Source organism: Pogona vitticeps, chromosome 2 (assembly GCF_051106095.1).
Source record: "Pogona vitticeps strain Pit_001003342236 chromosome 2, PviZW2.1, whole genome shotgun sequence".
Lineage (NCBI taxonomy): Eukaryota > Metazoa > Chordata > Lepidosauria > Squamata > Agamidae > Pogona > Pogona vitticeps.
Window position 1 is genome coordinate 222875142 of NC_135784.1, and position 13869 is coordinate 222889010.

Consider the following 13869-nt stretch of genomic DNA (forward strand, 5'->3'; position numbering starts at 1 on the left):
GTGTGGAGCCAAACAGTGCAAGTGTTACCTCATTAGATGCATCTTCCAGCTTGTTCTGGTAATCTGTCAAGGTATGCCTCAAAGTCTCAAGGACAAGAGTGAAGCTTGGAGGTTTATCTTTGTCCTTCTGAATGCCTGAAGAAAAATACAGAATCAAAAACAAAAGCCCTCACAGTTGAGCAGAGACAGAAAACTAGTTCTCCAAGAGCAATAGAGATATTTAAATTAGCTGGGCTCCAGTGACAATACAGAATGTTGAACAACCAGAGTATTTTCTCCAGGGCAAAGCAGTATATCTGTTCTTTAATATCAAATAAAGCTAAGAAAATTCTTGTACTGTAGCTGCAGTTCACCACATGAAAAATATTAACTCCCATTTGTTTTCCTACACATGATGACACCCATCTCTGATCTTGCTTTAGAGCCCTTTTGTATGGGTGCAACTTAAAAGAGTTGAAAGCTAACACCTAATGTTATTTCATTTCTTATCTTATACACAGATCTGAAAAATAAATCCTGAGTAAGTCATGTAAACTCATGATTATTTTGTCCATGGCAGCCTTTACTTTCTCCAGCACACTTCTCCACCACTGCGACAAATTCTAGCTTCCACACTGTTCATAAAGGAAGCAGTAGGTCAAAAATTCTTCTCTGGGCTCCAATCATGATTTAGCATGTCATCAGAGGAACCCCATTCTGAACACCTCTGACACCATGCCAAATCGCAATCCAGGCCCAGGGTCATTTCATTAAAATCAATTATGAATGTGATGAGGGCAGAGAGAAGGGAAAACCAACTACTATCAACTTCATATCAAGAAACGGAGTCTTCATATCAGCTTCATGTCAAGAAACAGAGTCTTCATATTTTTGATTCCTGACTCCCGGCACAGCACAGCAAGTATAATAATATTAACAATAATAATCACAATAATAATCGTAACAATAATCATAGTAATATTCATGAAAATGTACAAAGACAAACACGCCACAAATCACACAACCTCCAGTGTCTGCATATGAATGCCAGGAGTATGGGAAACAAACAAGAAGAACTGGAACTTTTAATTCAGGAGGGTAAGTATGACTTGATAGGAATAACTGAAACTTGGTGGGATGACTCCCATGACTGGAATACAGCAATCAAGGGATATAAACTGATCAAAAAGAACAGAGAGAATAAAAAGGGATGTGAAGTTGCAGTATATGTCAAAAATACACATTCCTGTGATGAGATGAGATATATGGTTAAGATCATGTACTGAAGATGGCTTATGTATGTATGTATGTATATGGCTAGGTAGTAGGTAAATAATGCAAGAGGGATTCCATCTTGTTTTTCTGCTTAAATGATTTTTGCAATGCTGGCAGAGTGTTACTAGTGAGAGTTGGGAGAATGCTTTTCTGAGAGTGTGAGAAGGACATTCTATGATAAGATAGATGGGTTTTGTTGTGACTCATAGCGAAACCACTGAAAACCCAAATAACATCTGTTACCCATGGGAAGGAAGTCAGATGGTACAGCAGGACTGTTTGTCTAATAATGTGCAGTGATTGGATGACATCGTGAGAAGAGGGAGATAAGGATTTGGCAGTTACTCTTGTAAAAGGAACTTTTGCCTATGGACAATGTCACTCATGGCCTACTCTTATGACACACATGGATTATCCCAGAGACGTGCATGGATTACCTTTGGACATACACGCACTCATGGAATATTCTTGGCATCCTCATGGACTATTCTAAGGACAATATGACTGAATTACCAAAATGGGATATTTCTTTTACAGGACTTTTCTTTTGTACTGTATTTTTCTTTTTACAGGATAATGATGGACTTTGGACATTTTCTTATCTAATTGGACTATTTTGTTTTCCCTGATGGATTATCTGATTGAACTAGAGGGAAGGCTTTTTCCTATTTGCCTTCCGAACTTGTTTTTATTTGTTTTCTTGGATTTTTGAATTCTTTTTACTATTTTTGAATACTTGTATATTTTTCATGGTTTCTTTACTTTACTACAATTTTGTAATTGACCAGCATAATGCTTATCTCCGATCCTAATATGGTAAATAGAAATCACCTGAGCAAAGGCAGAGTTTCAGCTCTAAAGGAGGATGAGCAGGAGAGTGTGTCTAACGGCATGTGAAACTCTCTAATCCTACTCTTTACCCAAATTTGGTAAATAGGAAAACCAACTAACATCTCGTACACCTGGGGGGAGTATACTTTTAAAGGTCAGATCATACTTCCACACTATTAGAGATCAGGCCGGGTAGGTGGGGCTCGTCAGCCCTGGAAGGCAGCCCATCTAGGAGAAGGAAAACTCCAAATTTAAACCTCCACTGCCTTGTGGCTATATCCACTTATGGAAAGGGCTTCAGGAGATAACCTCGAGGCAAAATCCGGAGCCGGAGTCCCGGAGGCTCTTTGTGTCACTCTGCCAACTCCTGTGACGTTGCTGGAACCAGTTGTATTGGCTCTTGCCTCTCCACTGGACCCTCTCAGTGACGTGGAGAGGGGGGATTTGCTGCTTGGGTAACAGCCTATCCTCCATATTACTTTACCCAGGCTTCGTGCTCTGGAGAGGACACTCCAGCTTCGCATACAGCGTCGAAACAACACGGGAAGTAGCAGTTACCGGTTATAAGTCTTTGCTCAATTGGCGTAGAGCAGGACGCCAGGGGCTACTTCTGACGGTGGGAGAGGTCACTGCACCTCACTAGGTAGATACCGCCCGCCTTAAGCTGGGCAGCCCCCAGCCAGTAAGGTGCTACCTCGCCACAGTCTGTTAACTTCACGGGGTGCGTGGGGTTTAGGGTCAAACCCGACAAGCAGATCGATAACCGTGCACCATGCAACAATCGTAAGAAAATTTCTGCCCTTAAGCTGGGCACCTGGAATGTACGGACAATGACCCCTGGCTTTCCTGACTACGGCTTTCCTAACGACCTGCAAGAAATAGACGATGTGCGCAAGACTGCTGTCATTGACATGGAACTGAGTAGACTGCAGATGGACATTGTTGCCTTAGAAGAGACAAGACTGCCAGACTCAGGATCTGTCAAGGAAAAAAACTTCTCATTCTTCTGGCAGGGAAAACCATCGAATGAGACCAGGGGATATGGCGTTGGCTTTGCAGTCAGAAATACTCTCCTGAGATGCATTGTTCCACCTACTGTGGGGAGTGAAAGAATCCTGTCTCTGCAGCTCCACTCCTCAGCAGGACCAGTAACCCTCATTAGCGCATATGCACCAACACTGTCATCCACTCCAGAAGTGAAAGACAAATTCTATGACGATCTGGCAGCTACTATACAAAAAGTCCCTGAAAGAGAGGCACTGTTCATTCTTGGAGACTTTAACGCTAGAGTTGGTGCTGATCATAATTCTTGGCCCACTTGTCTAGGCCGTTTTGGCATTGGAAAGATGAATGAAAATGGCCAACGCTTGCTGGAGTTTTGCTGCTATCATGGTCTTTGTGTCAGCAACACATTCTTTAACACGAAGCTGCAACACAGAGTTTCCTGGAGGCATCCAAGATCCAAGCATTGGCATCAGCTCGATGTAATCCTCACTAGGCATTCCAGCCTTCCTAGTATTACGATCACACGCAGTTACCAGAGTGCTGATTGCGATACTGATCACTCCCTGGTGTGTAGTAGAATAAAACTACGAACAAAGAGAGTATATCACACGAAAAAGGAAGGAAGACCACGTATTGACATCAGCAAGACTTGCGATCAAAGAAAAGCGAAGGAATTTGCCCAAGCACTTGAGGAAGTCCTTCCAGGTCCGGCTAATGCAAATGCACCTGAACGATGGGAACACTTCAAGAACACTGTCTATAACACCGCCTTGTCCACCTTTGGCAAGAAGACCAAAAAGATGGCTGACTGGTTCGAAGCCCATTCAGAGGAGTTAATGCCAGCCATCGAAGATAAGAGAAGAGCTCTAGCAGCATACAAAGCCTGTCCTAGCGAGTACAACTTGCAAGCTCTTCGAGCTGCTCGCAGTCAAGTCCAACAGGCTGCCAGGAGATGCTCCAACGATTATTGGCTCCAGCTCTGCTCTCAGATACAGTTAGCAGCGGACACAGGTAACATCAAAGGAATGTATGACGGTATCAAGCAGGCCTTAGGTCCAATACAGAAGAAATCTGCTCCCCTGAAGTCTGCTGCAGGTGTGCTCATCCAGGACCGAGCACAGCAGATGGAACGCTGGGTACAGCACTACTCTGAGCTATATTCCAGAGAGAATGTAGTGACCGAAGGAGCATTAAATAACATTGAGTGCCTGCCTGTCTTGGAAGAGCTGGACAGCGAACCAACCCTAGCAGAAATAAAAGTGGCCTTGGACTCCCTCGCCTCCAGCAAGGCACCTGGAAAGGATAACATCCCCGCTGAAGTGCTGAAATGCTGTAAGGAGATCATCACCTCCGAACTGTATGAAGTCTTTTGTCTCTGCTGGAGGGAAGGTGGAGTACCACAGGACATGAAGGATGCAAACATTATCACATTGTACAAGAACAAAGGAGACAGGGGTGACTGCAATAACTACCGTGGCATCTCTCTTCGTAGTGTGGTAGGGAAGCTGCTTGTCCGTGTTGTGCTGAAGAGGCTCCAGGTGCTTGCAGATAGAGTCTATCCAGAATCACAGTGCGGATTTCGAGCTAATAGATCCACCACTGACATGGTATTCTCCCTCCGACAGCTGCAGGAGAAATGTAGGGAACAACAGCCACTCTTAGTGGCCTTCATAGACCTTACAAAAGCATTTGATCTGGTTAGCAGGGATGGCCTTTTTAAAATACTTCCCAAGATTGGATGTCCACCTCGTCTCCTTAACATCATCAGATCTTTCCATGAGGGAATGAAAGGCACTGTAGTTTTTGACGGCTCAACATCAGACTCCTTTGACATCCAAAGTGGTCCTCGCACCAACACTTTTTGGGATCTTTTTTGCTGTCATGCTGAAGCATGCCTTTGGAGCTGCAACCGAGGGCGTCTATCTCCGGACTAGATCAGACGGAAAGCTCTTTAATCTCTCTAGATTGAGAGCAAAGACCAAAGTCCAACTGAAATGCATGCGGGACTTCCTCTTCACAGATGATGCAGCCATTGTTGCCCACTCTGCTGAAGACCTCCAACAACTCATGAATCATTTCAGCAAGGTCTGCCAAGACTTTGGACTAACAATCAGCCTGAAGAAAACACAAGTCATGGGCCAGGGTGTGGACTCACCTCCCTCTATTACCATCTCCACACAAGAATTGGAGGTTGTTCATGACTTTGTATACCTCGGCTCAACCATCTCTGACACCCTCTCTCTAGATGTTGAGCTGGATAAACGCATTGGCAAAGCAGCCACCATGTTCTCTAGACTCACAAAGAGAGTATGGCTCAATAAGAAGCTGACGACACATACGAAGATCCAGGTTTATAGAGCCTGTGTTCTAAGCACACTCCTGTACTGCAGTGAGTCATGGACCCTTTGTGCACGGCAGGAGAGGAAGCTGAACACCTTCCATATGCGTTGCCTCCGACGGATTTTTGGCATCACCTGGCAGGACAAAGTTCCAAACAGAGCAGTCCTAGAACGAGCTGGAATTTTCAGCATGAACACATTACTGAAACAGCGACGTCTACGTTGGCTCGGGCACGTTGTGAGAATGGCTGATGGTCGGATTTCAAAGGATCTCCTCTATGGAGAATTAGTGCAGGGAAAGCGCCCCAGAGGGAGACCACAGCTGTGATACAAGGACATCTGCAAGTGGGATCTGAAGGCCTTAGGAATGGACCTCAACAGATGGGAAACCCTGACATCTGAATGCTCAGCCTGGAGGCAGGCAGTGCATCATGGTGTGACAAACCCAGACCTACTGGGATCTATCACACAGTTACTAAGCTGCCACCAACCATTCCCTATAATAAGTCACACAGACCAGGGATGGATTTTTAAACAACAAAAGAATAAGGTTTATTTTAAATACAAACAGGGTAAATAAAACAATCAGGTGAATAAAATAAAGTAACGTGGCTTATTCTCACACACACAAGCATACAGTTTGGTTCACCTAGAACCTTTAACTTAAAGCACAGACCCTGAACCCATCAGTTCTGGCTAACCAACAGACCCCTGAACCTTTCAGGCTGGTACTCTGACACACAGTAGTACCCTGTCAGACACCCAGACTCCCACAACAGCTTCTTCTTCCCCAGCTGCTGCTTCGTCCCAACCCAGTGTCTCACAGTCTGTCTCAGCATCTCCTCTTCACCACACAGGCATCACATATTTATACAGTACAGCCCCTCCTCCTGATGTCCCGCCTTCCACTCCCCATAGGATGGAACTTTCCCTCCAAACCCATGACAGACAGGTAACATCAGTGCTGTTATGTAACACCTCCCCTCTTTAAAAGTTGTTTTGTAGGGGGAAAGCTAAAAGTGCTTTTCACCAAAAAAACAACCTGTATAAAACATACAACAACAGTTATACATACCCTATAATACTTACATATACTTACATTCCAAGTTAAGCATAGCAAATAGACATTTAAACATTTATCATTTACATTACATCCATTTACCTTTATTAATACAAACCAATTTAAAACCAGGTACATTTTAACTTTTTGTTTTCATTATATACATATAGTCCATGTTCTTTCGCCGTCTTCAGTCTTCAGGTCTTCTTGATAAGGCGTCAGCAACACAGTTCACTGACCCTCTGACCACCTTCACTTCAAAGTCATAGTCCTGTAAGTTCAAAGCCCACCTCATAAGTTTGCTATTGTGGGTTTTCATTGTCTTTAACCATTGCAATGGTGAATGGTCAGTACACAGAATAAAATGTCTTCCCCAGATGTAAGGCTTGGCCTTCTGGATCGCGTAGACTATGGCCAAACACTCCTTCTCCACGGTTGCCAAATGTCTCTCACCTTTTTGAAGTTTCCTACTCAGGTAGGACACTGGATGCTGGTCACCATTCTCATCCTCCTGGCACAGAACTGCTCCTACCCCGCTGTTAGACGCATCGGTGTAGATGATGAACTCCCGGTCGAAGTCTGGAGCACGCAGGACAGGATAGTTGATCAACGCCTCCTTCAACCTCTGGAACGCCGCCTCACAGTCGCTGGTCCACGGGATGCGGTCATCAGTCTTCTTCCTCGTCAGATCGGTCAGCGGAGCCGCAATCTCGCTAAACCTCGGGATGAACTTTCTGTAGTAGCCCACCAACCCAAGAAATGATTTGACTTTTTTCTTGGTGTTGGGTCTAGGCCAATCACGAACAGCTTCTATTTTGGCCTCCAGGGGTTTTATCACTCCTCCCCCTACCATGTGACCCAAGTATTTTATTTCTGGGCTACCCAGCTGACACTTGCTGGCCTTTACTGTTAGCCCTGCTGCACTTAACCTCTGCAGCACTAACTCCAGGTGTATCAGGTGATCTTCCCAGGTATTACTGAAGATCCCTATGTCATCAATGTAGGCCACTGTAAAGTCACTGAGCCCTGCCAAGGTCTGGTCCATCAGCCTTTGGAATGTGGCTGGTGCATTTCTGAGACCAAAGCTCAGGACTCGAAACTCATAGAGACCAAAAGGGCTGCAAAAGGCAGTTTTTTCTTGATCCCTGGGATCAATTCTTAATTGCCAATATCCCTTTACCAGGTCCAATGATGAGATGAACCGACAACCCCCTATGGTTTCAATCAGGTTGTCTAGCCTGGGCATTGGGTAGGCATCAGGAGTGGTTACACGGTTTAATTTCCTGTAATCAACACAAAACCTAATGCTCCCATCAGGCTTGTCCACAAGGACTATCGGAGAGGACCAAGGACTAGAAGAGGGGACGATTATGTTCTCCCTAAGCATCTCGTCCAGCTCCTTCCGCACCTTGTCCCTATAGGGTCCCGTTACTCGGTATGGGGATACTGCCTGCGGGGGTGCATCCCCTGTGTGGATCCGATGCATCACTCCCTTCACTATCCCCGGCTTGTTGGAAAACACCTGCTGATATTTACTAAGCAGCATTTTTAGTTCTTGCTGCTGGTCTTGGGTGAGTGCAGGACTGATCTTTACCTCCTCTGGGTTGTATTTTACTTCCCCTCTACCCTCCCAGAAGGGTAATTCCGCTTCCTCACTCTCAGCTGCTTTTATAGCAAATAAAACCCTCTGTTCCCCTCTGTAGTAGGGTTTTAGGGCATTCACATGAACCACCCTCCTTGCTTGGTTCTCCTCCTGCTCTATTAGGTCGTTCAGGTCTGACATTTTGGAAATGACCCTATATGGTCCTGCCCATTTGAGCTGCAGTTTATTTTCTCTGCAGGGCCTAAGCCAAAGCACTTCCTCCCCTGGGTCAAAGTGTCTCTCTCTAGCTTTGTGGTCATACCATGTTTTCTGTCTGACCTTCTGAGCTTGCAGGTTTTCTGCTGCCAGCTCTAGATTTCTCCTTAGGTCATTCATCAAGGTGTCTATGTAAGTCACAACGTCTTGTGGGTCATCCTGGGTGATCTGCTCCCAATTTTGTTTGATCAAATCAAGGGGCTCTTTCACCCCTAAGTGTGCAGCAAACATGTCAGAGTGACCCCTTTTTAAGATCATGGGGCGATACTTTTCAGGTACCACCAGCTGACTTCTGATCCCATCTCCCCCTTTTGAGATATTCCTCAGGGTCTCTCTATACAGAATCCCCTTTTTCTCCAGAAATCTCACTGGGGTTTCAGGTGTTAGCTGGGCGTCAGTCACCTGTTCAAAACACTTTTGGAGAGTGGCGTCTGCCTTTTGCTCCTGTCCAAATCTGCTGTCTGTGGTTAAGGTTTCCACCACAGCTTCTGAACTCCCCTCTGCTTCCGTCTCTGGCTCATCATTACCCCCCTGAACTGTCCCTGTGGTGGCTTGTGAGCGTGTAATCACTAGCACCCGTTTCACATGTTCAGCCAGGTCATTTCCCACGAGCACGGCTGCTGGCAGAGTCGGTGAAATCGCTAGCCGCCAAGCTCCCCTCCAGCCTTGAAAGTTGACAGGTACCTCTGCTACTGGCAGAGAGATTACCTGCCCCTCAATACCTGCTACCTTTATGCTCTCACTTGGGATTATAAACTCCCGGGGAATGATATCGGGATGGCACAGGGTTACCTGGGAACAAGTGTCCCGCAGCCCCCTATACTGACGGTCAAGTATTCCTACGTCCACCCCGGCTGTCTCAAACAACTGAGAATCTGTTTTTACCAGCAAGCAGCGCTTTACCTCCCCAAGAGGACCATTTTCCTCAGCCTGATCAGCAGAGGTAGCTGTTCCAGACTGAGTAGTCATGGCAACAGGCTCCCTCTGTGACAATGAGCTTTGCTCTTTCTGGACACAGAACACAGCTTTTGGCTTGGTCCCACTAGAATTCTGAGGCACCATTCCTTTTAGCTGCTTTAATTTCTCACACTCTGAGATTAGATGACCCTTTCCCTGACAGAAATAGCATTTTCTGGTGTATTTTGATTCTCTCTCCTCTTGTTTGGGTTTTCCCTCCAAATTCTGAGGGCTTGGTTTCATGCCTGAGGGCTTCCCTTCACCATGGGCCCCTCCCCCTTGCTGGCTTTTCCCTGGTCCCTGAGAGTACTTGCTGTAGGTTTCTTTGGGTTTACCTACAGATTTCCCCTCACCCAAGGGCTTTCTTATTTGGGAGATAAAATCCGCGATTTCTGCGGCTGCTGCCACAGATTTCGGTTTCCTTTCCCTCACCTGGAATTTCAATTCCCCATGCAGAACTGAATAGAACTGTTCCAGGGCTATCAAGTCTTTAAGCTGTTCATAGGTCTCTGTTCCCTCCTGCGACAGCCATTTCTCAAGCAGCCTCACCAATTGGGCCCCCACTTGGGTAAAAGTCTGTTCTGGTTTCTTGGTGAGGGACCTGAATCTTTGTCTCAGCTGCTCTGCATTTATCCCATGTCTGGCAAACACCAGTTTTTTAAACTCTGCAAAATCTTTCATCAATTCCTCAGGCATCTCGGCATAAACCTCAGCCAGGCTACCACTGATTAAAGACCGCATGATGGTCATCTTCTCAGTTTCCCTCACTGAGAAGTCCACAAACGCTCTTTCCACTAAGGAAAAGAACACCTCGGGACAATCTCCCTTGTGGTACACAGGGAATTTCTTCAGGTCAGCCTTAGACAGTTGGCCCCCCTCAGAATCCCTATTATTATTATTGTTCTGGTTCATCAGTTCCAATCTCTTTAATTCAAACGCCATTTTCTCTCTCTGCAATTCCCTCTCCATTTCCATTCTCTCTCTCTCTAATCTTTCTTCTTTTTCCAATTGCCTCATCCTCAATTCATGCTGTTGGGCTATGAGTAATTTTCTGAGCTCTGGGTTCTGTTCTCCTGTGCTATCACCTTGCACTGAGCCAAATTCATCCTCAGAACCTTGGTCAATCTGGGGGTCTTTCACTTCACTCATGTCTGCTACTTGGCTTCGAGTCAAGGGCATACCCCCCCTCAGAACAGGCTGCTTTAAAAGTCAAGCCTCAAAATAAAACGACCACTTTTTTCCCTCCTGCCCCAGAACCAGCTCTCCCAGAGATTGCTGCTGTTCTTCAGCACTAAATTTGCAACAGTATCGAGTCAGAGCCTACCCCCCTCTGCTGGGCCTCTCAGCTGGCAAGCTAGCTCACTGTTGCTACGCAGTTTTGCCTCAGCGTTTTCCCGCCAAAACTAGGCTGCCTCAGAGCACCTTAATCTAAGTCTCCCCAGTTGGCACGTTCTTCTACTAGCGCACCTCCCCGTGAGGTACACCTAGAAGATTACCTACGCGCCTCAGACTGTCCCTGACTAGACCCCCCTTGCTCTGGGCACACCTGCCAAGGCTTTGCTGGACCACTGGACAACTGGACCAGTCGTATCCCACACGCTGGACACCAATCAATGTGACAAACCCAGACCTACTGGGATCTATCACACAGTTACTAAGCTGCCACCAACCATTCCCTATAATAAGTCACACAGACCAGGGATGGATTTTTAAACAACAAAAGAATAAGGTTTATTTTAAATACAAACAGGGTAAATAAAACAATCAGGTGAATAAAACAAAGTAACGTGGCTTATTCTCACACACACAAGCATACAGTTTGGTTCACCTAGAACCTTTAACTTAAAGCACAGACCCTGAACCCATCAGTTCTGGCTAACCAACAGACCCCTGAACCTTTCAGGCTGGTACTCTGACACACAGTAGTACCCTGTCAGACACCCAGACTCCCACAACAGCTTCTTCTTCCCCAGCTGCTGCTTCGTCCCAACCCAGTGTCTCACAGTCTGTCTCAGCATCTCCTCTTCACCACACAGGCATCACATATTTATACAGTACAGCCCCTCCTCCTGATGTCCCGCCTTCCACTCCCCATAGGATGGAACTTTCCCTCCAAACCCATGACAGACAGGTAACATCAGTGCTGTTATGTAACACATGGCCTCTCCCAATCTGAAGAGACCCTTGCCCAGCAGGCCGAGGTAAAGAGGAAGTCACAAAAGCAGCAAAACCAGGGAGCCGGACAGGGGACAGACTGGATTTGTCTTCAGTGTGGAAGGGACTGTCACTCTCGAATTGGCCTTCTCAGCCACACTAGGCGCTGTTCCAAGCCCTCCATACAGAGCACGCTACCATAGTCTTTCGAGACTGAAGGATGCCTAATCTCTCAATGCTTATCTACTTGCTTTTGCATAAATTGACTTTTCTTTATAGAATTTACTTTTTTCTATAATAAAACAATGATTATAAAAATCAATTGGTTTCCTGAACAGTAATCTTGTATTAGGTCATCTGATGGTGCTGTCTCGGCCTAGCATATTTAATGAGTCCTGCCTGTGGTGCACAATAAGTCTAATGACTACAAAGCCCACATGGTTTTCTATCAGCAATATCCTAAGGTACAAGGGTGTTCTTATTAGGGCAGACTTGTAAGAAGGGGTGTTGAACACGCCTAGCTGAGCTCTAGGACTCTCTCAGCACATTTTAGGGTGTACAAGCTCCTGATTACTCTCTGTCCGACCGGTCAAGCATCCTCTTGGGGAGCTGATCGCTGACACAGAAATACAGGAGGAGAAGCTTGGCTGTCCCATTGAGAGCATCTAGATCAATCTAGTTGGGGCAAAAAACAAAAGGAACTTGGTAGTTGGAGTCTACTACCAACCGCCCAATCGAAGAGAGGAAGTGGACAAAACTTTTGAAAAACAAATTGCAGGGTTTTCAAAGAGACACAACGTAGTAGTGATGAGAGATTTCAATAATCCAGATATATGTTGGGAGGCAAATTCTGCCAAGTATGATTCTTCCAAGAAATTCCTGGCTTGTGTGGCTGATCATTTTCTCCTACAAAAAGTGGAGAAAGAAACTAGAGGATTTGCCATCCTTGACTTGATCTTGACCAATAGAGATGACTTGGTGGGGGAGGTGGCAGTATGGGGAACTCTAGGCGAGAGTGACCATGTCCTTCTAAAATTCTTGATTTCAAAGAGAACAAAAGCAGAGTGTAGCCACCCACTTCTGCTGGATTTTTAAAAAGCCAATTTTAATAATCTCAGAACATAGGTAAGAAAGCTCAGGGAGGGCCTAAAATCCAAAAAAGACATGTAGAGGAAGTGGAAAGAAGGGCATGCCACCAAGGATGAGTACAGACAAGTAGCAAGGAAATGCAGGGATGGCATTAGTAAGACAAAAGCTCAGAATGAGTTGAAGTTAGCTAGAGACACTAAAAGCAATAAAAAAAAGATTCTTCGGGTATGGGAGTAGCAAAACACAAACAAAAGACATGGTGGCACAGCTCTGCAATGGAGATGGAACAATGATAATAGAGGACAAAGAAACGGCAGAGATGCTCAATTCCTATTTTACTTCACCAGTGGCACACTTACAAGATGGGGGATACCTGGCTCAGCAAAACTACGAGTAAGAAGGATCTTGGAATTGTCGTAGCTCACAGGCTAAATATGAACTAACCATATGATGTAGTTACAAAAAAGGCAAATGCTATTTTAGGCTGCATTAACAGAAGTATAGTTTCCAAATCCCGCGAGGTGCTACTCCCCCTCTATTCAGCACTAGTTAGGTCTCACCTTGAGTACTGTATCCAGTTCTGGACACCACACTTCAAGAAGGATGCTAACAAATTGGAACAAGTTCAGAGGAGGGTGACAAGGATGATCAGAGGGCTAGAAACCAAGCCTTATGAGGAAAGGCTGAAAGAAGTGGGCATGTTTAGCCTTGAGAAAAGAAGGTTGAGGGGTGATATAATAGCACAATTTAAAGTATTTTAAATGCTGTCATACAGAGGAGGGGCAAGATCTGTTCTCAATCATCCCAGAGTGCAGGGCGCACAATGATGGAAGCCAGATTTTGGTTGAATATTTGGAAAAACTTCGTAACTGTTAGAGCTGTACGACAGTGGAACTCTGGGAATTGATGAGTGCTTCAACACTGGAGGCATTCAAGAAAAACGTAGATAATCACCTGGCAGATATGCTTTGATTATATTCCTGCATTGAGCAGGGGGTTGGACATGATGACCTTGTAGGCCCCTTCACTTTTCTATGATTCTATGATATCAAGAAACAGATTAGTGAGTTCTGACTTCCCAGCCAATGACCCAGTCACCAGTCAGACCATGCACCTTTCCTTCTCCTCTTCGACTGTTCAACAAGTCCCTGGCAGATACACTGGTCTTCCTGTCCTGCCTCTTTGTCTGAGTGGGTGATCGGCCAAGAAGGTGGAGCAGAGAAGCCTGTGCTGCTACCTGAGACTGGTCAAACCACCAAAGAAGAGGAGTATGTGGTGGCTGGTGAGTGGGGGAATCCAGCTGGGGAGGCAGGGGAAGGGAA

The 13869-nt window shown here is 45.7% G+C and overlaps 1 protein-coding gene across 16 annotated transcripts in view; it reads right to left on the reverse strand.

The window, feature by feature from the left end:
- The window catches only part of CCDC171 (coiled-coil domain containing 171), a 273713-nt gene that overhangs the window by 184590 nt on the left and 75254 nt on the right, over positions 1-13869 (reverse strand). For all 16 annotated transcript variants that reach the window (XM_078384938.1, XM_020797528.3, XM_072992079.2 and 13 more), the window contains one exon: positions 29-135. In XM_078384938.1, coding sequence (XP_078241064.1) covers positions 29-135 — 107 coding nt within the window. The remainder of the gene's footprint in view (positions 1-28; positions 136-13869) is intronic.